Source organism: Sorex araneus, chromosome 9, assembly GCF_027595985.1.
Source record: "Sorex araneus isolate mSorAra2 chromosome 9, mSorAra2.pri, whole genome shotgun sequence".
Lineage (NCBI taxonomy): Eukaryota > Metazoa > Chordata > Mammalia > Eulipotyphla > Soricidae > Sorex > Sorex araneus.
The window spans coordinates 4,784,395-4,811,941 of NC_073310.1; the positions used below are offsets into that span (position 1 = coordinate 4,784,395).

The 27,547-nt window shown below is 55.2% G+C and overlaps 1 protein-coding gene across 1 annotated transcript in view; it reads right to left on the bottom strand.

The window, feature by feature from the left end:
- Positions 1-12,823, bottom strand: part of NAA25 (N-alpha-acetyltransferase 25, NatB auxiliary subunit) — a 44,713-nt gene extending 31,890 nt beyond the window's left edge. The window contains exons 1-7 of the mRNA XM_055147222.1: positions 12,735-12,823; positions 5,990-6,075; positions 5,316-5,454; positions 3,842-3,960; positions 2,986-3,060; positions 1,858-1,965; positions 1,311-1,389 (exon numbers count right to left, since the gene is read on the bottom strand). Of these exons, the coding sequence (XP_055003197.1) occupies positions 1,311-1,389; positions 1,858-1,965; positions 2,986-3,060; positions 3,842-3,960; positions 5,316-5,454; positions 5,990-6,075; positions 12,735-12,792 (664 nt within the window). The 5' untranslated portion in view covers positions 12,793-12,823. The remainder of the gene's footprint in view (positions 1-1,310; positions 1,390-1,857; positions 1,966-2,985; positions 3,061-3,841; positions 3,961-5,315; positions 5,455-5,989; positions 6,076-12,734) is intronic.
- Between the last annotated feature and the right edge of the window lie 14,724 nt (positions 12,824-27,547).

Below are 27,547 nucleotides of genomic sequence, written 5' to 3' on the forward strand. Positions count from 1 at the left end.
AGACAGACAGAGATGGACAGAGAGGAATAGTACCTGTCACAGTGGCAGGCTAGCGGGTGGCAAGAAGGAAACTGGGTCTATCGGTGGTGGGAAATGTGCACTGGTGGGTGTTGGGACACTGTGTGACTGAAACCCAAACCCAATCAGGAACAACTCTGCAACTGTGGATCTCACAGTGATTCCATTAAAAATTAAATAAATAAAAGGAGGGGTGGGGGGAGAAATCTTTGGCCTAACTGTTCCAAAATAGGGAAATGGCCAGAATCATGTACGATGTTCCTACACATCAGTTCTCCAACAAAAAGGGAAGAAGCACTTTCCCAGGTCCATCCTGGAAGCCATCTGAGATGGGCTGACGGTGGAATGAACTCAGGCCTCGAACCTTCCAGGCCTCCGCAGAAGACCAAAGCGTAAGTGGAGGCTGTGGCGGGGAGAGGTGTGATATCTGACCCTGGAAACAAACCTTGTCTCGGTAAGGAAGGACACCCAAACACAAACACAAACACAACAAAGGCGAACAGGAACATACAGAGAGAGTCACACAAATGCCTCCACTGGACAGGCAATAAACATCTGCACCAAGAGAAGAAATTCTGCCCAGTCCTCACCACGCTATTATCACACCATGGCGCTGTGTTCTGTGACAGACAGAACTCGGGCCGCACACATGCAAGCACCGAGCCCCCCTTCTGAGGTTATCTTCCTTTACAGACTGTGACATTCTCTTTCCTTTTACATTTCCAAACTACAATGACTTTACTTAACTAAAAAAACACTGCCATTGAAAAAATATACAGCGGCTGGAGCAATAGCACAGTGGGTAGGGCGTTTGCCTTGCACGCGGTCGACCCAGGTTCAATTCCCAGCATCCCATATGGTCCTCTGAGCACTGCCAGGGGTGATTCCTGAGTGCAGGAGTAACCCCTGCGCATTGCCAGGTGTGACCCAGAAAAAAAAAAAAAAAAACAGAAACATCTCAAAGAATATGAAAGTTACAAATGCTTTCGTCTTTAGATCTTTATTGACTTATGTTTTAAGAAATGTTTCACTACGGGGGCTGGAGAGATAGCACAGCGGGTAGGGCGTCTGCCTTGCACGCGGCCGACCCGGGTTCAAATCCCAGCATCCCATATGGTCCCCTGAGCATGGCCAGGGGTAATTCCTGAGTGTAGAGCCAGGAGTAACCCTGTGCATCGCCAAGTGTGACCCAAAAAGCAAAAAAAAAAAAAAAAAAAAAAAGAAATGTTTCACTAATTTTTTTTTAATATATAATTTTTATGAAACAGGAGAAAAAGAAATTTGAAAATTACCTCCCAGTTTTCCTCTGATGACATCCAAGGCTTCCTGGTATTTTCCCAAGCGTTCCAAGATCATATAATAAAGTTCAACCTTACGGGAGAAACAAATGAGAAGTACGACCACTGAAACCTTTCAGCAACAGTCACGGTATGTCGTAGAGTGGGGTGCCATGGAGCCAGCGTGAAGGGCTGACACAGACCCCGCCAGCTGTCAGCTCCACGCGCCCCTGCATGCACGCAGCCGTGGGCTCTGCTGCGTTTCCTGTCTGAGGTGAGAGATTCCTCAGCCCGTGTGTGCAGAACACCAGGACCCAACTCTGCTAAAGGAGGCGACGTTTCAGGGACCGCGTGAAGGTGCAGTGCAGAGGGCGTTTGCCTCGCACACAGGTGACAGGTTCGATCCCCGGCACCCCACAGGGACCCCGAGCACCGCCGCCACGAGTGAGCCTGAGTGCAGAGCCAGAAGCAGACCCTGAGCACCCCCAGGGGTGGCCCCGAAACAAACACAAACAAAGCAACATCTCACAACACGGCAGCGAAGCAGAATGTCGCGTCTCACCTCAGCCTCCGCTTCTATCTTGTCTTCTTTGACCATTTTCTCAACCATCCTCTCGGCAAGCGGGAGAAACATGGTTCTTGAGAGGTTTTCGTCCTGCGCTGATATAGACTGGACGAGACAAGACACTAGTGACTCTTCCCGGCCGCACTCTCGGCTCCTTGCACGCTCCCCGGCACCGCGCGACACGGGGACGTCAGGATTAGCTCCCCGGGGAAGCCTCCGGCCTCACTCAGATGCAGACAGACCACGGCAGCGCCCTGCAGCTTTTGTCTGACAGTGGCCCCGCCGCCTTATTTCTGTCCTGCAGCCTGTGGGCCCCATTAGCCCGACTGTCCCCGTGGGCCCTGGGTGCGGAACACTGTGCACCGGGGCCTGCTGGCCGGGGAGAGGCCGGCCCCGCCCCCCACACGCTAAGCGAGTCTCCCACTGCCGACTACACACCCAGTCCCAACAACACTGTCTCAGAGACAAATCTCAAATCAGAATGTTAAAGATTTTGATCACAAACACCAAAAAAAAAATTTTTTTTTTTTGCTTTTTGGGTCATATCCGGTGATGCAAGGGTCACTCCTCACTCTGCACCCAGAATTACTCCTGGCGGTGCTCGGGGACTCTATGGGATGCTGGGAATCGAACCCGGGTCGGCCGCATGCCAGGCAAATGCCCTACCCGCTGTACTATCACTCCAGCCTCCAAACAAAAAATCTTTTTCATGGGGCTGGAGAGATAGCACAGCGGGTAGGGCGTTTGCCTTGCACGCGGCCGACCCGGGTTCGAATCCCAGCATCCCATATGGTCCCCCTGAGCACCGCCAGGGGTAATTCCTGAGTGCATGAGCCAGGAATGACCCCTGTGCATTGCCGGGTGTGACCCAAAAAGCAAAAAAAAAAAATCTTTTTCAAATATTCCGCGGCTCATACATATCAAATGACCCATTAAAGAATAGATCTACAATTCAAAGTGAAATAACTGATACGAGTCATAATGAATTCTGAAATCACCCAACTCAAAAAGTCAAATTACAGAACGTAAAGCTGTTTGACAGGCTGCAACACATGACCCACAATATATTCAGATAATACAAGGAAATAAACAGAAGCCCCCTCCCACCCGGAACGCCGTACTCACCTGCATGATCAAGCTCATCACAGACCAAAAGTAGTAAGGGTTTTTGGGAACAATCTTATACAGAGCCATGCCAGCCTAAAAGACAGCAATAAGAGGTCACTTAGGGACAGCTAACGGAGGTCAGTTTCTACTAAGCAAGAACTTTCATAGAACAGCAACATTTGGGAGGGGGAAGGGTTTGGGCTGGGTCTCCTTTTGGGGGTCAGCAGTGCTCAGGAGTTACTCCTCACGGGGATCATGGGACCATACGGGATGCATATATCTAACCCAGGCCAGGGGCGTGCAAGTCCAACACCTACCTGTACTACCAGTACCTGTTCTACACTGTACTATCACTCGGGCAGCATGTTTAAGGCCGGAGAGTGCAGGAGGACTAAACCCTGACCCCCACACCTAGTCCCACAGTACTGCCTGAGGTAACTCCTGAGCACAGATCCAGGACTAGCCCCTGAGAACAGCCGAGTATGGCCCATCCCCCCCACCCTCCACCTGGAAACCCCCCCACCCTCCACATGCATATGGGCAAGAGCGCGCACACACATACACACACACACACACACACACACACACACACACACACGAATAGCAAGGATCCAAAAGGGCCTAGTGACCTGGAGGTTGTTCTCTATTGGAAAGCAAAACAGGTCAGCACCAAAGTGAACTTTCACCTTTAAAGGCTGGACCTGCAAGACTGGACACTGATTAAGGGGGTGCCCTGCACGTGGCGACTCAGGTTCGATCCCATCTGGTCTCCCCACAAAGACGCCATCCGTGCAGACACACACTCTGCAATTAAATCACGCAGACCTCCGCCTATATGTGACCGCCACTGCCCAGGGGCTGGGGGCCGTGTTACCTGTTGCATTTTCTTATACTCCCCAACTCTGGCGTAGGCCATGAAGAGATGCGAATGATACTCCTCGCTGTTGGGGACCTTCTTCACGGCCGCCTCATAAAGCTTTGTGACTAGCTCCGCTATGACAGAGAGAAACAGGATCTTCTTAATGATCGCGGTACAATTTAAATCTCAACCACACTTTTTCCCCCCTTTCCTTATCGGGAGGAGATAAAAAAAGATGCTTCTGTCATTAGAGAAGGAAAATGGGGGCTGGAGACAGCCCAAAGGCCCGGCGTGCCGCGGGCTCTGCATGCAGGAAGCCCCAGCCCCGTCCCCAGCACTGAGCCGGGAGCAGCAGCCCAGAACAGAGAAAACAGGAATGTACTCGGCATCACGACCCTCAGCCCAATCTGGGCCCGGTGTTACTCGGATACAGCTGGGAAAGGTCAGGGTCCCCGTCTGGTTCACAGTACAGGACCCCCAGACTGAGGCTCAAGTTACATTCCAGCCACATCAGACGCTTTGTGGTTCCACGGGCCCCCCCGACTGACATCGCTCCCTCTGCCCGATCCCCTTCCCTCTTCCTCTTCCTCCTCAGGTGCCTGCCGTCACCCCAGACCATGACCTACTGGCACGCTCTCTACATGACGTCCCCCAAATTGTCTCAGCACCTCTCCCCAGATTACTCCCTGCTTCCCTCGGCTCCTTCCCTCCTTCCTTCCTTCCTTCCTTCCTTCCTTCCTTCCTTCCTTCCTTCCTTCCTTCCTTGCTTTTGAGGTCACACCTGGCAATGCTCAGAGGTTACTCCTGGCTCTGCACTCAGGAATCATTCCTGGTGGTGCTCAGGAGACCACATGGGATACCAGGAATTGAACGCGGGTCGGCTGCGTGCAAGGCAAACGCCCTGCCCACTGTATTATCGCTCCAGCCCCTTTCCCTCTTTCATACAACGTCCCTAGAGCATGCTGGGGCGCCCTCGGCATTAAACAAAGCCCTGAGCACTGCCAGGAGCAGCCCCCAGCAGAGTCCCCAAGCGTGGTCAGCTGTGGTCCCTCACCCGAGAAAACTTCCCAAATATTAGCATACAGCATGGTGTAGTGCTACACCACCGTGCTCCCCTCAGACACATAGCACCCCACCCACGGGGGCTAGCGGGCACAACGGGCTGAGGACACGAGGCTCTGGTTTCGGTGGGAAAATGTCGGGCAACAGCCCCAAGAGCTGGGCCTGGGTCTGTCCTGCAGAGCCCAGGGTCATCCGCCTCTCCTGGGTGCACCCCGGGGATGTTCCCCGACATTAAAAACATTAAAGAATATATATATATATATATATGAAAAAGAAACTCAATTAGCAAATCAAAATGCCACAAATGAAACAAGTCCTCAACCAAATTCAAGAATCCAAACACATGAAGAATCTCCTTCTGTCCGCCCGCCCCGCCCCGCCCAGCCCCGGGGTGGGGGGGGGCAGCAGGAACAGGAGAGGCGCTCACGTCGGTGCATCTCCCGGTACAGGATGGTGAGCGCCTGCAGCGAGTTGTCGTCGGTGGGCTCCAGGCCGGCCACCTCCTGGGCCAAGGCGAAGGCCTCGTCCTGCTTCCCGGTTCTCTGTAAGCCGATGGCCTTCAGGACCTAGAAAGAGGACAGAGCCGCTTAGAGCGCGGGAAAGGCAAGAAAAAGCAACGGCAGCTGATTCTCTCGGGCCGGCCCTGCTCACCGGCTATGATGACAGCAGCAAGGGCCGGAGCCAGGAGTCAGCCCTGCGCACCGCTGGGTGTGCCCCCGCCCCCAGAAATGCCAGCCGATCGTAGACACGTCGAACATACAGGGGGCAGAGCGATCTCGCAGTGGGCTGGGCGCCTGCCGTGCACACAGCTGACCCGGTCTGAGTCCCCAGATGGTCCCGGGGCCCTGCCAGGGTAATCCCTGAGCACGGCACCAAGAATAAGCTCTGAGCACTGCAAGGGGTTGCGCCCCACCCCAAAAACCTTTTTGTTATGTACTTTTCCCTTTCCTCCCCCGCTTAACCGCCGCCCCCCCTTTAAACGGTGCGGGGACTAACCCAGGGCTTTGTACTGCCCGCTGAGCAGCATCCCCGGCCCATCTTCCTTCAGGAAAAGATCACAGAACACAGCGCACCAAACAGCAACTCAGCGAGTCGAGTTACCTTCGCACAGTGAAGATCCTTATGCTTCTTCAGCAGCTTATCTGCCTGCTGAATCGCCATCTTGTTATTCCCATTATCAAGGTAATCTATTTAAAGAAGAAGAAGAAGCAATGTATGAAAACAGACACGCTATGACAATTGTGTCCCCAAACAACAAATATGAGAAAAACCCTCGGCTAGTTTCAGCGGTTTCTTAAAACAGCAGTGGCAGGGGCTGAAGCGATAGCACAGCGGGTAGGGCGTTTGCCTTGCACTCAGCCAACCCGGGTTCGATTCCCAGCATCCCATATGGTCCCCTGAGCACCTCCAAGAGTAATTCCTGAGTGCAGAGCCAGGAGTCAGCCCTGAGCATCGCCAGATGTGACCCCCCAAAAAAAAAATCAGTGACAAAGTGCCTCCAGAGCCCCAAGTTCAAGCTCCCCCAGACAATGTAACCAGGCGTGGACGCTGACCAAGTACACACAGAGACGCAGGAAGGGGAAAGAAGGGTAAAAAAAGCAGATGGGACAGCTCAAGGCAGCGTGTAATTCTATCACCTGCACATCGCCCCCCCAGGCACGGGCCAAGAGGACCTACGGCACCGCCCTCCCTGCCCCCCAACCACTCAGACGCGGCAGGGCACCAAGACCCAGATAAAGATAGTAATTCAGCAGCCGGGGACACAGCCCCAAGAGCTGAGCACCTGCTCTGCGAACACAAGTCATGGGTTCAACCCCTGCCACCACATGGCCCTGAGCACTGGGCGGGGAGGACCGGCGGGAACCCCCACACGCCGCCTTCTCCTGCAGGGGCTTCCAGCCCGTCAGCCCACGCTGGAGGACAAAGGCTAGACACAGAGCCGCAGTCCAACGGAGTGGCCGGCCGACGTGCACTGGGAGGCCAGGCTCTGCCGGGGGACTGGAACCTCGGGCACGGGAGGCGATAAATAAGCCGAGCTGGAAGCTACAGTGCTGGCTCCAGAATTCCCATCCGTTCCGTTTCGGTTTCTGTCTGGGGAGCACACCCGGCAACACAGGCAGAGGGGAAACGGCCAGAGCCGAGACCCGCCGTGGCCCCTGAGCCTGCCTACAAACCAACGCGCTCCGGCCCGGCACCCCCTGACTTCCGTGGGGCCCCGGAGTTTAGCAGTTTCCAAGGCGAAGCACAAGGGCACCTGGACGGATCCAGGAGGATGGATGTGGCCCGTGTTTCCTGTTCGTTGCTTAAAGCAGGTAGATTTTGTCTGGGAGGGCGTTGGCCTTGCACGCGGCCCACCCAGGCTCCATCCCGGCATCCCCTATGGTCCCCTGAGGAACGCCAGGAATGATTCCTGAGGTGATTCCCAGAGTGATTCACTCTAGGCAGAGCTAGGAGTGACCCCTGTGCATCGCCGGGTGTGACAGGGAGAGAGGGAAAGGGGGGAGGGGACAAACCTTGGGCCAGTACAGGAGGTAAGGTTTGTATGTGGCTTGTATGTGCCTTGCATGTGGTTGACCCCAGTTCAAATCTGGCACCACGTCTGGTCCCCTGAGCACCAAATCCTGAGCACTGCTGGGTTTGGCCCCAAACCAAAAATGAAACCGCCCTCAGCCCCCCTGCACCCCTGAGGCCCATGCCCCATTAAATCTCTTCCCCGTGTCTCACTCTTCCCCACATCTTTAAAACAAATTTCAGAGGTGGAGCAACGATGAGCCTTGCACAGGCCGGTCCAGGTTTAATCCCAGCAACCCAAAAAGACAGAAAACAAACCAGCTCAAGAAATCTCCAAATCCTGAAGCCCGATTATTAAACCCTCGGCCGCGCCCATAGCACCCTTCAGGTCTAGAGGGAAGGGTCGCTCCAAGGGGGGCCTTTCCCGACTGTGCCCCACAGCTGAGCCACAGGGACACCCTGCCCACTGCTGTGGCAGCCAATGGCAGTCCCTCTGCATCCTTAACTCATGGAAACGTCCGATCTGCATGTCAGCATTTTAAAAATATCCACTGCGACTTTGAAGAAAGCCCCTGAAACCGAGCTCATGCCTGCTGCTTGGTGCTTCCTCCCGGCTCCCCAGGGCCTGCACACAGCAGCCCCGAAAAATAAGCAGCCTGAGGAAAGGAGGGCCTAGGCCAGACGGGACAGCAACTGACCACACCCCAGTCCAATCCTCAGCACCCAGACGGGTGCCCAGAGCCACGGGTGTGCCCTAGGCCCCGCCAAGTGTGACCCCCAAACCAAGAGCTAACACGAAACGAAAAGAAAGAACTGTATAACGGAGAGTGTGGGGAGGAGGGTGGAGGAATAAGCAGTCTACAGCGAAACGAGCGCGCGGACTCGTGAGCGTGACCACAACCGGAAGCTTCAAGAAGCAATTATTAATAATGGCAACTCACTCAAATTAGGTTTAAGAGCGTTTAATTATTTAACTTGGCATGTCTGTTTTAAATAACCAAACAGGCAACTTTAAATAATTCCTCGGGAGGCCGGAGCAATAGCAGAGGGGGCGGGCGCGTGCCTTCCATCCCTGGGACCCCGGATGGCCCCGAGTCTGTCAGGCGTGATCCCCAGTGCTGGGCCAGGAGTGAGCCCTGACCGCGGCAGGGTGTGGGACACCCCAGAAAGAGAACTGCCAAGACCGAGTGTGCCAACGGAGCCCGCTGCTGCTCTCTATGAAGTCTCTTACGGGAGCGCGGGGGTAACTCGGCAAAGCGCCCGCCTCGCACACACGATGCTGTGACTCTGGCCCTGGCAGAGCAGCCGTGGCACCAAGCAGGGTGCCACCTCAGCGGCAGCTGCAGGAGCGCGGCTGCGAGCCCCAGACTACAGCATCACGGCGACAAAGGGGCCAGTCCTGACTCACCACCACACTGTGTCACTCCTGGAGCAAGTGAATGAATGAATGAATGAATGAAGCAGGGAACTCGAGAGGGCAGGAGAGAAGAGGGGGATGTTCAAAATCCCTCACTCAAAGCGAGGGCTCAGAACACAACTGAAGCGCGGAGCTTGTGAGGGTGTGGCCGGCACGGAGGGGCAACGTCCAGGGCGGGCATCGCTCGGGAACACTGCTGGGACACAGGGCGTGCCCGACCCCCAGACAGGACTGCGAGCCGGCCAAAGCCAGGAAAGGAAACCCAGAGCCAGCCTTAGAGGGGGCCAGGGGACCAGCACGCGCTTTACCTGCAAGGGGGGCCCCGGGCAGCCCCCGGGGTCTCAGGCCCACCCCCCAGCACTGCACCAGGAACACGACAAAGCAAAAGCCTGCTGCACACAAACATGAGTGCAGGTGCGTGCTCCACGCCAAGTGCTCCCTCGCGCGCGCACACGCTGCCCACCTGTTCCCCAGTGGGAGAAGCCCGTATTCTCTCTGGAACTCACTCTCTCCTCCCTACCTCTCCCCTTGCCGCCTCCTAAGTCAGTCTCAATGACAGTGACCTTGCACAGGGGCTGCACAGTCAGCGGGCATGCCGCCGGCCCGCATCCCATAGGGTCCCCCGACAGAAGGGACTCCTGCGTGCAGGGCCAGGAGTGACTCCTGAGCATCACTGGCTGTGACCCAAAAACAGACAGAACTGGCTTTGCTTCACACACCCAAAAATCTAAAGTGTATCCATGCATATGAATGTGTATCCATGTGTATCAAGACTACGGGAATATTTTTTCTTTGAAACTTCTCTATTAGCAGTTCTAGTATTCGCTACAAATGTATTTAGTATAAGAAATAGATGGCCCCGCTATCACTCCAAGGCCCCTCCCTCAATCACCAGAGAAAATAATTCATCATGGTAGAAGAAAGCTCTGGACTCAAGTCTTAAGAGTGTCTGGTTAGGGGCTGGAGTGATAGCACAGCGGGTAGGGCGTTTGCCTTGCACGCTGCCAACCCGAGTTCAAATCCCAGCATCCCATATGGTCCCCTGAGCACCACCAGGAGTAATTCCTGAGTGCAGAGCCAAGAGTAACCCCTGTGCATCATCGGGTGTGACCCAAAAAGAAAAAAAAAAGTGTCTGGTTAAATTTTGGAAGTTTAGAGTCAGAACAGAGTCTGGCTTAGGACACCTGACTCTAAAGCTTAGTCAGTGGCACACTTTTCCATACTTGTAGAAAATAGAAAGTCACGAGAGTGGGAAAGCTGCAGTGGACGGGCTGCACTAGAGCATTTCAGCAGAGGAAACGCGAATGAATAATGACGCAGGTGCTGAGAAGGCCCGGGGCTGTTCAGAAACCCTTGTCGCAAACAATTTCCGAACGAGGAGGTGGACGTCTGAAAGGGCTCAACTAATCAAATTTCTACACAGAAAATAGATTCCAAACCCACACACCCCCCAAAAAAGAAATGGGGGTTTGGGAGTCTGGGGGCAGCCACACCCTTATGGAGCTAATAAGATACTCAGTACACAAATAAGCACTCAGTCCCGCAGCTGCGAGCCTCCTGCCATCCACCGCGCTCACTTGTCAGCCCGGGAGCTCAGGCGGCAATCTCAGCTTTAATGCTCCGAACAACAAAAGCGGGGCTGTCCCCAAAATCTGGAGGTGGAAGCACTGAAGTCAAGGTCAGCCTGCACCCTTTCTCTCGCTGCCCTCCGCTCAACTGCATTAATCTCCTTGGAATTCCCAGAGGAAACCTCTGGGGACATGAACAAAAGCTCTACATAGCTCTGGCATCAATGTTTTAAAAAGTGACACATCACAGTTTATTAACAATTGATATTTAACAATATGAAACAAACAAGTTTTCTCTTCCTGGGTAGTTGCAAACAGCAGGGGGTGTGGCGTGGGGGGGCACGACCAGCAGCTTCCGGGGGCTACTTCAGGCTCTGGCTTGGGGTCTGCGCTCCGGCACCGCACCCCGGCACCACCAGGGATGACCCAGGCTGCTCCAGGGGCCCAGAACCTGGGCTTCCTGCAGGCAAAGCAAGCGCTCAGCCCCTGAGCTCTCCCCAAGCCCCTGACAGCACTAATCCCAAGTGACTCACGGGACAGCTGAGGCGTTTCCTTTGGACTTCAAGGACAATTTTGGAAATTCAATTACTCTGAAAAGTCCTGAGTCGTTTTAGCTTAGAGAAGGTGGGGGGAGTCTGTGGGCCTCTACTGCACAGAACTGTTTCATTTGTTTGGGTTTGAGGGTCAAAGCTGACGGAGCTCATGGGTACTCGGGGGCCCCTCTGATACCCGCCAGCCTTTTTGGCCCGACCGCTCAGAGCTACAAAATGAGAACTGATTCTGCCTCTGTGGTCCTTGTCGGCTTCATGCGTGTCCTCTGAAAGCACATACTAGGGCAGGAGAACTTACGGGCCTCCCCCAAACGGAAATCAGAGTCCTCTCTGTCCCTCAACACCCGTGTGACCTCTGGAAGTGTCTTCACTTGAATGAAGGGGTGGGGCTGGAGAGATGGTGTGTGGCACACCCGTGTTCAAGCTCCAGGACCCCCATATAGCAACCAGGACACTGCCAGGCGTGATCCCCGGTGTCAAGAGTGAGACCTGGCAGGCATGGCCCAAATACAGTTTAAAAAAAAATTAATTTTATAATAAAGTGAGGTGGTGTCTAGAGTGGTTTAGAGGGTGAGCGTTACAGTTCACAGGACTTCAAACCCTAACTCCACCAGACGTGAGGTGCTGACCGCAAAGCACACAGGGACAAATCACACGGGTCAAGTCCCAGTTTCCTCAAGTACGGGGTACTGCAGGGGGAAGGCCCAACCTGCCCGTACCAAGAAAACGCATAAACAGATCAAGAGCGAATTGTATAACCCAGACAAAAGACCAAGGGCAGTGACTGCCAGCGGTGGGAGTCCAACCCACTAGCGGTTATTTCTACGGCCCAAGTTGGAGGGGTCGTAGCTAAACTGAACTGAACCGAGAGGTGAAGTCAGGTCTCCTGCAAACCGCAAAAAGAAACACAGTTACCTCTGAGAGTTATGACCCCCTCCCCCAATTCACACACACTAATTTCAGTCCAGGAGATCTCCATCAGCACCAATCTACGCTACAAACCCGAGGTCTCATTCTGCAGGGGGGAAAGAAAAAAAAAAAAAAAAAACAGCGCACCACACCTTGATGCACGCATCAGCCCAAACCACCCAGTCACCCTGCAGAGGGCTGAGCGCGGACAAGGGACCACGGCCCCCATCACGGGACATCTCAGCCACCGAAGAGGTGTCAGCTCCTGCCTGCAATGTGTGATCTTTCACGGCGCCGAGGTCCGCAGGCCCGCGGGGCCCTCCCGGCTGGAGGCGCGGGGTGCGGGGAGCCCCGCTGGACTGGGGGGGCGGGGGGCGAACTGCGGCGCAGCTGCGCCAGGGGAGGGTCGGCGGCGGCCGCGCGCCCGGCCCGGCCCGGCCCGGGCCTGCCCTGCCCTCCCTCCCGCCGGCCCCGCGCGGCGGCTCCAGCACCCGAGGCCCCGCCGCGGTGACCTTGCGCCGGCCGCGGCCCCGCACGTGCGCGGGCACCGGGCACCCGAGCGGCGCCCGTGCCAGGGCCCGCGGGGCCGGCGCGAGGGATGCTCCGCGCGCGGGGGTCGGCGCCCACCCCGCGGGGCGCGCCCGGGGCTCCCCGCGCCGCCGTTACCCGCCCCCGCCGGCCGGCCGCGGCCCGAGCCGCCGCGCTGCCCCCCGCGGGGGTCCGGGCGGGCCCGGCCGGCGCCTACGCGAGGCCCGCGGCTGCGGCCTAGAGGCCCGCGCGGCCGCCCCCCGCGCCCCGCAGCCCCGCGCCCGCGCCCCCCGCCGCCCGGCCCGCGCCCCGCCCCGGCCCCCGCCGCCGCCGGCGCGCCCGGCCGGGCCGCGGACACTCACCGTAAATGGGCCGGAGGCGCCTGTCGTTAGGGTCCTGCACATGGCCCCGCGTCGCCATGATGACAAGCGCAGAACCGCAGTGCGCACGCGCGGGGCCGGCCCCCGGGAAGGGGCAATTAAAGGGCCAGCGCGGATCTCGCTCGACTATCGCGATAGTGGCGGGCGGGGCGCGCCTGCGTGCTGCGGGGCGCCGGGCCCGGGCGTGGGGTCTCGGCGGGGTGCCCCGCGCCGGGCTCGCTCCTGCCGGCGGGTCTGCGGTGCGAGCCCGACCGGCGGTTGCTTTTAAAAGCGTCTGAGTCACCCACGGGGCGAGGAGGAGGCAGGACCTGGGTCCGAGTCGCCGCGGATCCTGGGGCTGCAGGACCAGTTCGGCCTGTCTTTGATTGATGCGGAACTGGCAGCTCCTCCCGGGAAAGTGACCCCGGGGAAAGGAGAGGGACAGGACCAGAGGAGCAGTTAAAAAAAAAAAAAAATCTGCCAGAAAGGCCCGGGAAGCTGAGGACAGGCTGTCAGCGGGCCCGGCTGGGCCCAGATACTGTGTTGCAAGTTCTTCCTAGGTCTTGTTGCCTTAATGCAACAGTGAGTGTCTCCCTGGAGGTGGGCGTTGGTCATCTGCCCTTTCGTTGATAGCATCTAGTGACAGTTAAGTGGCATGCGCTGTTTTAGGGGCAGGAGACATCAACAAGACAGACAACGCTCTATTTATTTGCCTTGGAGCAAATAAATAGAGATGGGTGATTAGGTCACGGGCTATTAGACCGTGGTAAGTCAGGTAAGTCAGGCTGTCGAGAAACACAACCCTGCTGCGGCCTGGGAACCGGAACCGAGAGGGGAGACAATGTGCAAAAGAAAAGGGTCAGACCTAAGCCAGAGAGAGAGGGACCAGCCCATAGGTAGGGCACAGCCCAAGTTCAATCTCAGGTCGCACCTACAGAACCCCTCAACACCGTCGTTAGTGATCCCTGAGCACCACCAGATGTGGCCCCCGCCCACGAAAAAAAGCAACCAGAAGGCAGGTGAGGCTCAAGGGGCCAGGGTAGAAGGCTGCACCTGTCCATGGGATTCAAACCAGGTTCCTCTTGCCGTCTCACCCACTCCAGTCACTCAAAAAGTGGTGCTCAGGGCTTCTTCCTAGCTCTGTGCTCAGGGATGGATCGTAGTAGCTAGGGGACCCTGTGGGGGGGGACCCAAGCAGGCCACGCTGTAGAGTATGCAAGTCAGGCACCCTCCTTACCCCCGTGCCAATAACTGAGTCCTCACAAAGCCCTCAGGAGGCTGGGAAAATAGCTCAGCGGGTTGAGCACTTGCAGGAGCCCTGGGTCTCCCCCTGAGCACCACCTGAACCTCCTCAGGGGCAGCGTGCAGGCCCTGCCAGGTGTGGCCGATGACCAGGGAAAAAGCTTGATTTGGATTCAGGTGAACGGTTGGTTCCGCTCTAAATCAGGGACGGGCAAACTATGACCCCCTGGGTCAAGCCGGGCTCACCAGCTACTTCTGAACCGCCAGTGGGCTGAGAATTGGTTTATATTTTGAAATAATTGGGGAAGAATCAAGCAGTTTATTTCAGGATGTGAAAGTGATGGAGAATTTCAAGTCATGCCCGGAGACAAAGTGGGAGTAAGTGTCCAGGACCAAGGGACTTTCCCCAGCGCCCGGGAAACCCCTGCATGGAATCTCCCACACTGTCAGGGGTCACTCCTGAGCCCAGAGCCAGAAATAGTCCCTGAGCACTGGAGGTGTCACCCCCAAACAAACAAAAGTACAGACCTCGGGGCTGGAGCGATAGCACAGCGGGTAGGGCGTTTGCCTTGCACGCAGCCGACCCGGGTTCAAATCCCAGCATCCCATATGGTCCCCTGAGCACGGCCAGGGGTAATTCCTGAGTGCAGAGCCAGGAGTAACCCCTGTGCATCGCCAGGTGTGACCCAAAAAGCAAAAAAAAAAAAAAAGTACAGACCTCAGTGACAGTTACAACCTTGTAACCGCGTAGGCTGAGAGTGCTACAAAGATTCTATGGCCTTGAGGCAAAGACCTCACCGATGAGCCTTTTACAACCGAGTTTCCCAGCTCGGCCTCACCTGATCATCTGAACACTTCAGGAAGGGATGGAAACGCTCCTAGGCTGGGGGCTGGGTGATCCTCCAAGGACTAGAACTCTGCCCCCCACCCCACAGTCGGGACCAACGGAGACCCGAACCCAGAAAATAAATAACCCCCGGGGAAAAAAATTTACCAGTGCAGTACTGATAAATTATAAAATGATATTTATTACTTGAAATTAAAAAAAAATTTGTTTGATTTTGGTTCATGATTTTGGGCGTTTGCCTTGCATGCGGCCGACCAGGATTCGATTCCTCCGCCCCTCTCAGAGAACCCGGCAAGCTACCGAGAGTATCTCACCCACACAGCAGAGCCTGGCAAGCTCCCTGTAGTGTATGGATATGCCAAAAACAGTAACAAGTCTCACAATGGAGACGTTACTGGTGCCCGCTCAAGCAAATCGATGAGCAACGGGATGACAGTGATACAGTGACAGTGATTTGGAGTCATATTCAGTGGTGTCAGGGCCGATTCCCGGCTCTGCCTTCAGGGATCACTACTGCAGGGGCTCAAGAAACCACATCAGGGTGTCAGGGGTCAAACCCTGGTTGGCCGAGTGTGCGAGGCACGTGGTCTTCCTATTGTACCATCTCTTCAGCCCCTTGAAATTCAACTTAACTTGCATTTTCTTCTTCTGCTTTTTTTTTTGGGGGGGGGAAAGGGGAGGAAATATTGGGGTGGGTGACACCAGGACATGTTTGGAGCTGATTCCGAGCTCTGAGCTCAGGGATCACTCCTGGCAGTGCCAAGGATCAGGGATCTAACAGGTTTCCATGTGCAAAGTGCCTTAGCCCTTGCTGTCTCTCAGGCCCCCAAATCTTGCTTTTTGGTTTTTTTTTTTTTTTTTTTTTTTTTGCATTTTGGGACACACCCAGCGATGCACAGGGGTTACTCCTGGCTTTGCACTCAGGAATTACTCTTGGCAGTGCTCGAGGGACTATATGAGATGCTGGGAATCGAACCTGGGTCAGCTGCGTGCAAGGCAAACACCTACCCGCTGTACTATTGCTCTGGCCTCCCCAAATCTTGCAGTTTTATTTGCGTTGTAGGGAGTACACAACGGCAGGAAGAGCAGGAGCCTGAGCGCGGCCCCGGGCTGGGCTGAGCAGCCGGCTGGGCCTGAGAAGAGGAAAACCTGAGCTGATCTCCAGTGGAAAGGAGAGAATTCACCCAAATGGAAAAACACAGCACCCTGGCGGGGGCCCCTGACCAGGGCTGTGGTCACTCACTCGGCTCCGTGCTTAGGTTCCCTGGGCTGGCCTGGCCCCCTGGCCACCCCCTCCCAGAGGCACGGGCTTCCCAGTCTCCGCTGGGCGGGATGAGTGCCCGCACTCCGGCAGCCTGTGTGGCGTCCAGCAGGATGAACCGGCTTTTTCTTTTTCCTTTGCCCCCCCCTTGTCCTCAGAGCCCGAGGGCCTGGCGCTAGGCCCGTCCCTCCCTGCTCCCTGGCCGGCACCTCTCCTACCCGCTGACCCTCAATGCCGCCCCAAGTCCATCCTTCGTTCTGTACAACTCAGAACCAAGAGCTACTGTGGGGCAGGGCTTGGCAGGAGGCAGTTGCTGGAGTCGGTGTGGGCCACCCCCGCCCCGCTTCCTTTCGGGGGGCAGGGCCACGGGACACCCTCCGTTGGTCTCCAGTGAGCCCTGGGCAGCAGATACCCTGAGCTGGGACTCGCCCTCACAGGCGGAGGCCCCCACAGAGTCACCTCCTGGGCACCCTCGTGGGCGTCTCCAGCCACCCCGCTCACTCCCTCACTGCCTGGCTTTTCTTTTCCGTCTCCATGGGTGTGGGCCCTCCCCGATCCCAGCCCTTCACAGAATCAACACTAGGGCGGCCAACTGCCTGCTTGGTCAGGGTTGATTGCTTGCACTTTTGTTTTGCGTGGGTGCCACACCCAAGCGGTGCAGGGGGATCAGAGGGGGTCAAACCCTGGCCTCCTGCGCACTCAGCCTGCCCGATTCCCTGAAACTCTGAAATCAGAGTCTCGGGGTGGGAGCTGGAGCAGTAGCCGGGAGGGCACTTGCCCCGCCCCCCGCACTCAGCTGCAGGGGACTGGATTCAATCCCCCACACCCCTTAAATTCCCACACACACACACACACACCCAGCCTGGCAGGTGTGATCCCTGAGAGCAGAACCAGAAGAAAGCCCTGAGCCCCTCCAGGTGTGACTCACAAACCAACAACAACAAAATTAAGTCTTGGGTGCAAATCTGGGCTCTGACATTTGGCAATTATGTGACCCCAAATGTGTCCTTGGACTTCTCGGTGCCGCCAAGTTTCTGCATTTGTGAAACGATCATAACGAAGGGCCCTCGGAGGGCTGCTGCGTGGAACAGACACTCCCCTCTGGGAAGAAAAGGATGCTCTGGCGATAGCGCAGCAGGGAGGGCATTTGCCTTGCACGCGGCCAGCCTGGGGTTCGATTCCCAGCTTCCCATATGGTACCCTGAGCACTGCCAGGAGTAATTCCTGAGTGCAGAACCAGGAGTGACCCCTGTGCATCGTCGGGTGTGACCCAAAAAGCAAAGAAAGAAAAGAAAAGGATGCTCGCGGGCTGAGCATGCACTGGACCGCACAGAACAGGGGGCAGGCAGCTGCCCAGCCACCAAACAAGAAGAGAAAAACTGGCACAGGGAAAGGCCTCAATGACATCTTGCATTATTACTCTGTCCATTAAATATATGGCACATGAAGATTTGGGACTTTGGGGCAAAATTCATCAGTTTTTGGCACATGAAGCCCAGGCCCTCATACCTTGTGAGCCAGTGCTCGGGCGCGTCCCGGCTCGGTTACTAGCAGTTTCAGAATGACTCCCTCCTAAAGGAAGGGATTCCCCTGAGACACGGTGTCCAGTGTGGGCAAGGGAGAATTCCCCGAGACACTCGCACGCACACCGGAAGGACAAAGTCCAAACAGAATTCAAGGGAGAAAGCGAGGCAGAGGAAGACGGAAGCAGGGGTGCTGCTCAGTGGCAGAGCACCTGCCTTGCTTGTGGGGGCCTGGGGTTAGCCCCCAGGACACACACACACACACACACACACACACACACACACACTTAAAAAAAATCAGGGAGGGGCTGGAGCAATAGCACAGCGGGTAGGGCGTTTGCCTTGCACGCGGCCAACCCGGGTTCGATTCCCAGCATCCCATATGGTCCCCTGAGCACTGCCGGGGTAATTCTTGAGTACAGAGCCAGGAGTGACCCCTGTGCATCGCCGGGTGTGACCCAAAAAGAAAAAAAAATCAGGGAGAACCAGGGTTGCCATCTTATTTGCCCAGTAATTTTCAATGTAATCTGGTGCATCATTTTCCTGTCAGTCGGAGAGAGAGTGATAGGGTGGGGGGGCGCTTGCCTTGCATGCAACCGATCTTGGTTCAATCCCCAGCACCCAATACAGTTCTCCGAGCCCACCAGGAGTGACCCCTGAGCACAGAGTCAGAAGCAAGCCCTGAGCACTCTGGGGGTAGCCCAAAAACCAACACAAAAAAGTGAGAGGCGGGCCGAGAAGGCTAGTGCAGAAGGCCTGGATTTGATCCACAGCACTGCCCTGGGCACGGAGCACAGCGAGGGAGAAACCCCTGAGCACGGAACTGGGGGTGTTCCCTGACAACTGCGGGGTGTGGGCCCTCAGTTTTTATTGTTTTAATAATAAAATAGGGACCGAATGCTAGTACAGGGATTAAGGCACTGGCCTGGCATGTGGCTGGCCCCAGGTCAGCCCCCGGCACCGCGTGAGTATCTCTAGGAGTAATCCCCGAGCACAGAGCCAGGGGCGACTCCGAAGTCACTGAAAATGAATAAGAATAACTAGTTTGTTTTTAGGAACCGAGAGGACTGGGCTGATCCTGGACCCCACCCCCACCCCACCCCAGAGACCGCGCTGCCTGTCTGCAAGCGCACTTCCAGTGCTGTCCACCAGGGGGCAGGGGAGTGCCGAATTGCCTCCGAACCAGCGAAGGTCTGTGGTTGCAGTTCTCTCGCCGGCGATGCGACCACAGCACAAAGACCACAGCTGCAGAGAGGGGCAGAGGCAGCCTGGAGTAGGGACTCCGGCCTCTGGTGCGACGCGCGTGCAGCTGAGTGTCCTTGCCCGCAGCGTCCCGTGCGAACCATCCCCCACCATGAGGGGGGTGCACCCACGCAACTGTCTTGCGTGACCTCCCCGGACCCTCCTTGAATTTCATCCTCTTGGTTGCATTTTGAGTTTTGGTTTTGGGGGGGTCACACCTGGTGGAGCTCAGAGCTCCCTGTTCACTGCTTGGAGGTGGTTCCTGAGGGTGGTCAGGCCCCTGGGGGGTGGAGATCAGGGAAATGGGCACTGCTGATGCCAGGCCTCCAAAACAGTTGGTCTGACCCTCAGAGCTGACTCCCTGGCCCCAAACTTGATACATATACATATATATTTTTATTTATTTATTATTTATTTATTTTAGTTTGTGTGTTTTGTTTTTGGATCACTCTGGGCGATGCACAGGGGTTACTCCTGGCTTAGCACTCAAGAATTACTCCTGGTGGTGCTCCGGGGACCATAATGGATACCGGGAATCGAACCTGGGTCGGCCGCATGCAAGGCAAACACACTACCCGCTGTACTGTAGCTCCAGCCCCGATATATATATATATATTTTTTAATTCAGCTTTAATATATCATGAAATACACTTTTTTCAGTTGTGGTTCAGTTTGGGGGCCAGACCTGGCAGTGCTCAGGCTGACTCCCAGCACTCAGGGCTTGCCGTGGCAGGGCGCAGGGAACTCTATGGCCTGACTCGCTGTACTATTTACCCCAGTCCCCGTACCAGGCTTCTTAATTTTCTACTTGCGACCCTTTATATGCAGGGTGGGCAAACAGCCAGAAACATATCACATTTATTACACAACTGATTTATTGTTTTTTTGTTGTTGTTGTTGTTGTTGTTGTTTGCTTTTTGAGTCACACCTGGCGATGCACAGGGGTTACTCCTGGCTCTGCACTCAGGAATTACCCCTGGCAGTGCTCAGGGGAGCATATGGGATGCTGGGAATAAAACCCAGGTTGGCCGCGTGCAAGGCAAAGGCCCTACCCGCTGTGCTATCTCTCCAGCCTCTCCTTTTTTTTTTTTTTTTGCTTTTTGGGTCACACCCAGCGATGCTCAGGGGTTACTCCTGGCTTTGCACTCAGGAATTACTCCTGGCGGTGCTCAGGGGACCCTATGGGATGCCGGGGATCGAACCCAGGTCGGCCGCGTGCAAGGCAAACACCCTCCCCGCTGTGCTATCGCTCCGGCCCCTCCAGCCCCTCCTTTTACACGTTTAACGTAGGAATGCTAATATTTACTCAGCCACTGATTAACCCGACTGAATCGAGCATGAACTCCACATTACTTTAAAAAAAATTTTTTTATTGAATACTCCTGAGATCAATCATTACAAAGCTATTCATGATTGGGTTTCAGTCATACAGTGCTCCAACACCCATCCCTCCACCAGTGCACATTTCCCACGACCAATGTCCCCCGTTTCCCTCCCACCGTCCCCCAACACCCCACTCCCCACCCCAGCCTCCCTCTATGGCGAGAACTTTTCTTCTCTCTCTCTCTCTCTCCTTTGAATTAATTATTAATCAGTTCATTGATATTGAATTAATTTCTGGTTGTTGCCTGTTTGGAAACTTTGAGCTTTTTTTGCCGAGTTTATTGTGACCTCCCCTGCTCCCGTTGTCAGCCTCTCTGCCTGCTGGCTCTCCAGAAGATGCCCTTGATTAGAACAAAGGCGCTCTGAGCACCAACACCCCCGGTGTGGTCTGTTGTCATGAGACAGCTGAGAGGGCACTGGCCTTGCACGCAGTTGACCCAAGTTTGATCCCAAAAATCCCCATATGGTCCCCAGAGCCCTTGCAGGAGTGACCCCTGAGCACAGAGCCAGGAGTAAGCCCTGACACCACCAGGTATGCACCCCTCCACCCCAAATCATTTAATTAAAGTGAAAATAGGGAAGGACCACCCCCCCTGGTGCTCAGGGCTTACTCCTGGCTCTGTTACAGGGGTCACTCCTGGAGGGGCTCTGGGGGAACCATACGGGGTACCAGGGACCCGCCAACTCTAGCCCCTTTCACATCTCGTACGCGCTCAGCCTGCTGGACCATCTCTCTGGCCCACAAAGCTTCCTTTTATGGGCACAGAAATGGTCATCACAGTCGATCATTTTCCCAGCATTTTCTGGGTATGGGCTGGGCGCCTCACCCGGTTCTCTGTGGCAGTCACACCCGCGAAAGATGCCAGGCCAGCAGCCCAGGGACCTGTTGGTTCACTGGATAGGGACAAAAGGGCCGCTCAGGGCTCTGATTGGCTGGTGGCTGGGCCGCTGGGACCCGAAAAGGAGGTGTTTCCCATGATTCTGGGGGCGGCTCCTGGGGGGATGTGGAGCGGCAGGACGGCCAGGTCAGGCGTATTGGCAGAAACAGTGTTTTTCAGGCCTGGGGGCACAGGTGGGTTGGGGTGCAGCAGAGATTCTTGGGGCCCTGTGCAGAGCCGCTGGGAACTCAAGTCACGCCGGGCTAGAGGAAGGAAGGCATTTGCCTCGCACGCAGCCAGGCCCAGTTTCACCCCTGCACCAGAGAGGGTCCCCCCTGAGCTCTGCCCCACCCCCAGATTCGAAAAGCATCATGAACTATTTATTCCCTGAAGGAAACTGGACACCACGGAGGGTGTCCACTGGAGGGGCTGGAGCAATAGCACAGCAGGTAGGGCATTTGCCTTGCACGTGGCCGACCCGGGTTCGATTCCCAGCATCCCATGTGGTCCTCTGAGCACTGCCAGGGGTGATTCCTGAGTGCAGAGCCAGGAATAACCCCTGTGCATTGCCAGGTGTGACCCAAAAAGCAAAAAAAAAAAAAAATGTCCACTGGATCGTTCGAGCCTCCAGATGTTCAGGAATAAGCAGCAGGATTTTGTTTCTCACTTTATGGGGTGCAGGATAACATTTGGTCTGTCCTTTCAGCCTTGCTGCAGGGAACTTAGTTTACCTTAAAGCAACGTCCTTTCTGTATGGACACAGGAAGACAGTTAATATTATGCTCTTGTAACTTGGGAGTTGATTGACTCTGAATAATATTTACTCCTGGGCATCTGCTTTCTCAACTCAGTTGCCCTTAGTTCCTAGCACCTCAAAAGCAGGGTCCCGATGAGGAACAGAATGGACCCAGGGCAAGCTGTGAGCTACCCTGGCATCAAAATGGGCCAGGCAAAGTGCCACAATACTCAGCTATAAGTTGAGAGCATGGTCATAGACAAATGCTGTCATGATCCAAAAGTAACGATGAGACTAGGACCCTGCTGGGGTTAGGAAGACTAACCTGGCCTGAGGACTGTGGTCTGGAATATATAGTGAATGTCCTCAGGAAGAACCAAACTTTAAGTTTGATACATCTCTTACTGTGCTCATACAGAATGACATTGCTAGAAATATTAGAAGTACATTTACTAGAACTAATTAAGTGCATTACTAGCTGAGGAACGAAGACAGTGACACACCCTGGATGGGATCCCGCCCTTAAACGGATCTCCTAGTAATCTGGAGTAATCTTCTTAGATGAGATTTTGTCCTTGAGTTAATCTCCTGGAGGAGTGGTCTTACCCCTCTTGGTTGATTTGCTAGTGTTCAACCCACCTTTGTGTCGCCACCCTACGGGATTGCTATATAAACTGAGACTGTAAGATCAGAGGGGGCTGCAGAGAGAGAAGCAGAAGGGGAATGGAGATGGGGATAAGCTACAGTTGATACCGACCAGCCTGGCCCGCCTTCCTTCCTTCCTTCCTTCGCCTGCCCATCGCCATCGACCTCCCTGGGGTGGGGGAAGCAAGACCACCGAACACAGGTGGCTGAAAGAGCGAGCGAGAGAGAGAGCAAGAGAGAGAGAGCGAGAGAGAGAGAGAGCAAGAGAGAGAGAGCGAGAGAGAGAGAGAGCGAGCAAGAGAGAGCGAGCGAGAGAAAGCGAGCAAGAGAGAGAGCTAGTGAGAGAGAGCAAGAGAGAGAGCAAGAGAGAGTGAGAGAGAGAAAGAGAGAGAGATCGAGCGAGAGAGAGAGCGAGTGAGCGAGAGAGAGTGAGAGATCGATCGAGAGAGCGAGCAAGAGAGCTAGCGAGAGAGAGCAAGAGAGAGAGCGAGAGAGAGCGAGCAAGAGAGAGAGCGAGAGAGCGAGCGAGAGAAAGCGTGCAAGAGAGAGCTAGCGAGAGAGAGCAAGAGAGAGCGAGCGAGAGAGAGTGAGAGAGCAAGAGAGTGAGAGAGAGAGCGAGAGAGAGCGAGCAAGAGAAAGCGAGCAAGAGAGAGAGCTAGCGAGAGAGAGCAAGAGAGAGAGCAAGAGAGAGAGCGAGCGAGAGAGAGCGAGCAAGAGAGAGAGCGAGAGAGATCGAGCGAGAGAGCGAGAGAGAGATCTAGCGAGAGAGAGAGCGAGAGAGAGCAAGAGAGAGCGAGCGAGAGAGTGAGAGAGAGCAAGAGAGTGAGAGAGAGAGCGAGAGCGAGAGATCGAGAGAGAGCGAGAGAACGAGTGAGAGAGCGAGCAAGAGAGAGAGTGAGAGAGAGCGAGAGAGTGAGAGAGAGCAAGAGAGCGAGAAAGAGAGAGAGAGAGAGTGCGAGAGAGGTCACCCTTTGGTAAATATACAATGGGGGTCCTCTCCAGATGTGCTCAGTACCCCAGGGGTCTCGCTGAGGTTTCCCGGCTGTGCCCAGCGGGGGTGCTCGGGGTCTCAGCCGTGTTGGAGGGGAACCCGGGGCCTCCCACAGGCATCGCTCCAGCCCTCAGAGCAACCTTCCTGGCCCACAGAAACGAGGGCACCCCCAGCTGTGCTCAGGGGCTACTCCCAGCTCTGTGCTCGGGGAACGAAACACACAGGGCCAGGGCTCAGCCTGGGCTTCTACGTTTCACGGCACCAGGGGGAAGCCCCGAGCATCTCCAGGTGTGGCCCCCAAACCAAACACCAAAAACCAAAAAAAAAAAAAAGAAGCAAGATGAAGTGACCTGTCGGCTCACTTTCAAACTTCCTGGGATCAGAGATACCCGGGAAGCAAGGCCTGGCCTGGCCAGGGGCAGGGCCTGTTGGATTCCTGGCCTGACCGCCCGCCAGGAGTGAGCCCTGAGCACTGTCCGGGGTCCTGAGCACGGAGCCCAATCTGGTCCCCCTCATCCCCATTCTAGAAAACTTTCAAAATTTCTTTTTTGTTTTGTTTTTTTTTTTGCTTTTTGGGTCACACCTGGCGATGCACAGGGGTTACTCCTGGCTCTGCACTCAGAAATTACTCCTGGCGGTGCTCAGGGGACCATATGGGATGCTGGGATTTGAACCCGGGTCCGCCGCGTGCAAGGCAAACGCCCTACCCGCTGTGCTATCACTCCAGCCCCTCAAAATTTCTTTTTTCTTTTTTTCTCCTTTGGAGGGTTCGGGGACTGCATCTTGTGGTGCTCAAGGCTTATTCCTGGCTCTGTGCTCACGGAGCACTGCTGGCGGGTTTGGGGACCAGATCGGATGCCAGGGACAAAACCTGGGTCGACTGCATGCAAAGCAAGCGCCTCACCTGCTGTGCTGTCTCTCTGGCCCCAAACTTTCAAAATTCTTCCCTGTCTCTGGCGGGTGAAAACTAAATGCCCGGTGGAGTTAAGGTTTGTTTTGAGCTTCTGTTTCCTCCGTACGCCTTGCCGGAGTCTCTGAATCCAGGACCTCTGGCTCACTCCCACGAGGGTAGGAAACTGTTCTGGGGAGACAAGATCTCCGATCTCTGTTCATTCCAGATGCTTTTATACCCGATCGGAGAGTCTCAGGGACCCCCGGGGCTCACGGACACGCCGGTGGGTTGTTCCACGTGGTGCCCTGGCGAAGTTTCCTGTGAAGTCAAAATCCAGATTTCCGTGGGAGCCAGCAATCTCACTCCTAAGTTCTCCCATCAAAACATAACGTCCCTCTGCCTTCAATGGGCAAAGAATGTTCAGAGCCGCTTTGTCCCTTTTTAGCTCCGAACGGGAATCAGTTCATGGACACCACCCAGGCTGGGCCTGCCCCTGTGCTGGAACTAGGTAGGCTGAGGACAAAGAGGGAACTGCATCGCGTGAGCCTCGGAAATGTGCTGAGTGCAGGAAGCCTGACCCCACGGTGGCCATCACGAGGAAGCTCTGCCCAGCACCGAGGTGGGGCAGCCGGACAGGGTCAGAGGATGCTGGAGCGACCAGGGAGAGGGCTGCAAGCAGTGGGAGCACCCCCAACCTCCCCCCGTTTGATCCCAGCACCCCATGGTCCCCTGAGCCCCAGCTGGGAAGTATCACTCCCCTCCCCCACACCGCCAGCTGTGGATCTAAAACAAAAACAAAAATAGGGGTGATGAAGGGTCTGAGTGCCAGGACGGCCGCTAGTCTGTTTGCTTTGCGCTTGGCCCGCCTGAGTTTGAGCCCCGGCCCCCCATCTTGTGCCCTGAACCCCACCAGGAGTGATTCCCCACGTGCAAGCCCCTGAGCACTGTCCATCAAGTTGTGACCCACAAAACAAACAAACGAACAAGAATCTTTCTGTGGGTTCAGGCTGGAGGCCCCGCCTGGTTCTTGGGCTGCTTTGGCATCGAGGATCGGGGACTGTCAGTGCGTGCGGGAACCGGGTGGGGCTGGCGGGAACAGCGCTGGGGTGGGGCCGGCTTACTCAGACCCAACCCCGCCTGCCTTCCCACTGGGCTGCCAGGGCAACCTCATGCCTCTGGACCGGCACCAGGGAGCATGATGGGGTAGAAAAACAGCACAGAGAGCAGATCCCAGTCCCAAACAGCTGTCTCCGCGTCAGGCCAGGCGGGGCGCTGGGCTTCCACGTGTCTAGGGGAAGTCTTGCCAGCTTGGTCAAGGTGGAGAGAGACCAGCCCGCTGGCCCTCTCCAGGGCTGGTTAACAGGACATGCCCTCCCCTCGGGCCTGGGGGAGTCTGGGGTCAGGTTTGAACTTGCCACAGCATCGGATGAAAGTGGCCCAGTCATGGCTCGGCTACCATGCCTGGTCAGCAGGGCAGCTAATGGGAGTGGCCAGTGGCAGGTAGACAAGAGACACCCTACTGGGGAATTTAGAGCTCATCATCTGGGTTAAAGTTTCTGAGTTAAGGGGGGCTGGAGCGATAGCACAGCGGGTAGAGTGTTTGCCTTGCACTCGGCCAACCTGGGTTCGAATCCCAGCATCCCATATAGTCCCCTGAGCACCGCCAGGGGTAATTCCTGAGGAGTAACCCCTGTGCATCACCAGGTGTGACCCAAAAAGCAAAAAAAAAAAAAACAAAAAAAAACCCAAAAAAAACCCTTCTGAGTTAAGGGGCCAGAGTGACAGTACAGCGGGTAGGGCATTTGCCTTGCATGTAGCTAATCTGGGTTCGATCCCCAGAATCCCACGTAGTTCCCTGGATTACTCCTGGCTTTGCACTCAGGAATTACCCCAAGGAGTAACCCCCTGAGCATCACCGGGTGTGACCCAAAAACCAAAACAAATTAAGAAATAAAACTTCTGAGTTAGAACTTTTTAAAGTTTTATATTAGAGAAAACAACTATGCTTTAGCAGAATGATGCAGTAAGGAGGAGGAGGAGGAGGAGAATGAAAGAAACGTCACTGATTACCAACCAAAAAAAAAAGTTCTACATTTTTGTATTAACATTTCCTATTGTCTGGTCATGGTTTCTAGTGTTTTGGTTACTACAAATTCTGTGTAGGACAGTTAAAAAAGTGAAATCTTCAATTTTTGTAGATCATTCATTAGCAAACATGAAGAAAAATCAGGCATACAGGGGAAAATATATGATGCCAAATATTATGTTTCCTTCACTTTTCACTATAAGCAACAAGGCTGACTACAAAGCTGCTGGCAAGTTTGAAATCTGGCTTTGAATTTCTTACAATTTTTTTGTTTTTGGGGGGTTCTCGACCAGGCAGTGCTCAGGAGAAATTCCTGGCTCATTGCTCAGGGGAGTACTGCAGGGCAGGGTCGAACCCGGGACTGCCACCAGCCAAGAGAAAGGCCCTGCCCCATGCGTGATCTCATAATCCTCTCAGCAAAACGTCTGGATTGAGGGAAAACTGGGTTCCTTTCCCCCCTTCGCTTATGAAATAGCACATTTGTGGGGCGGGGGAGATTGCATACTGGGTAAGGCACTTGCCTTGCATCTGGCTGACCCGGGTTCAATTCCCGACATCCCATATGGTCCCCTGAGCACCATCAGGAGTGATTACTGAGTGCAGTGCCAGGAGTAACCCCTGAGCATTGCCGGGTGTGACCCAAAAAGAAAAAAAAAAAACAAGCAAAACCCAAAGCAACACGTACGGAGAGAGTGCCAAAGCAACACGTATGGAGAGAGTGCCAAAGCAACATATATGGAGAGAGTGCCAAAGCAACATGTATGGAGAGAGTGCCAAAGCAACATGTATGGAGAGAGTGCCAAAGCAACATGTGTGGAGAGAGTGCTAAAGCAACACGTATGGAGAGAGTGCCAAAGCAACATGTGTGGAGAGAGTGCTAAAGCAACACGTATGGAGAGAGTGCCAAAGCAACACGTATGGAGAGAGTGCTAAAGCAACACGTATGGAGAGAGTGCCGCCTGAGCACTAGAACAGTGGGAGGAGTGCACTCGCCTTGCACGCGGCCAACCTGGATTCCATCCCAGGCACCCAGTATGGTCTCCTAAGCCCTACCAAGGGTTATTCCTGAGCACAGAGTCAGGAGTAAGCC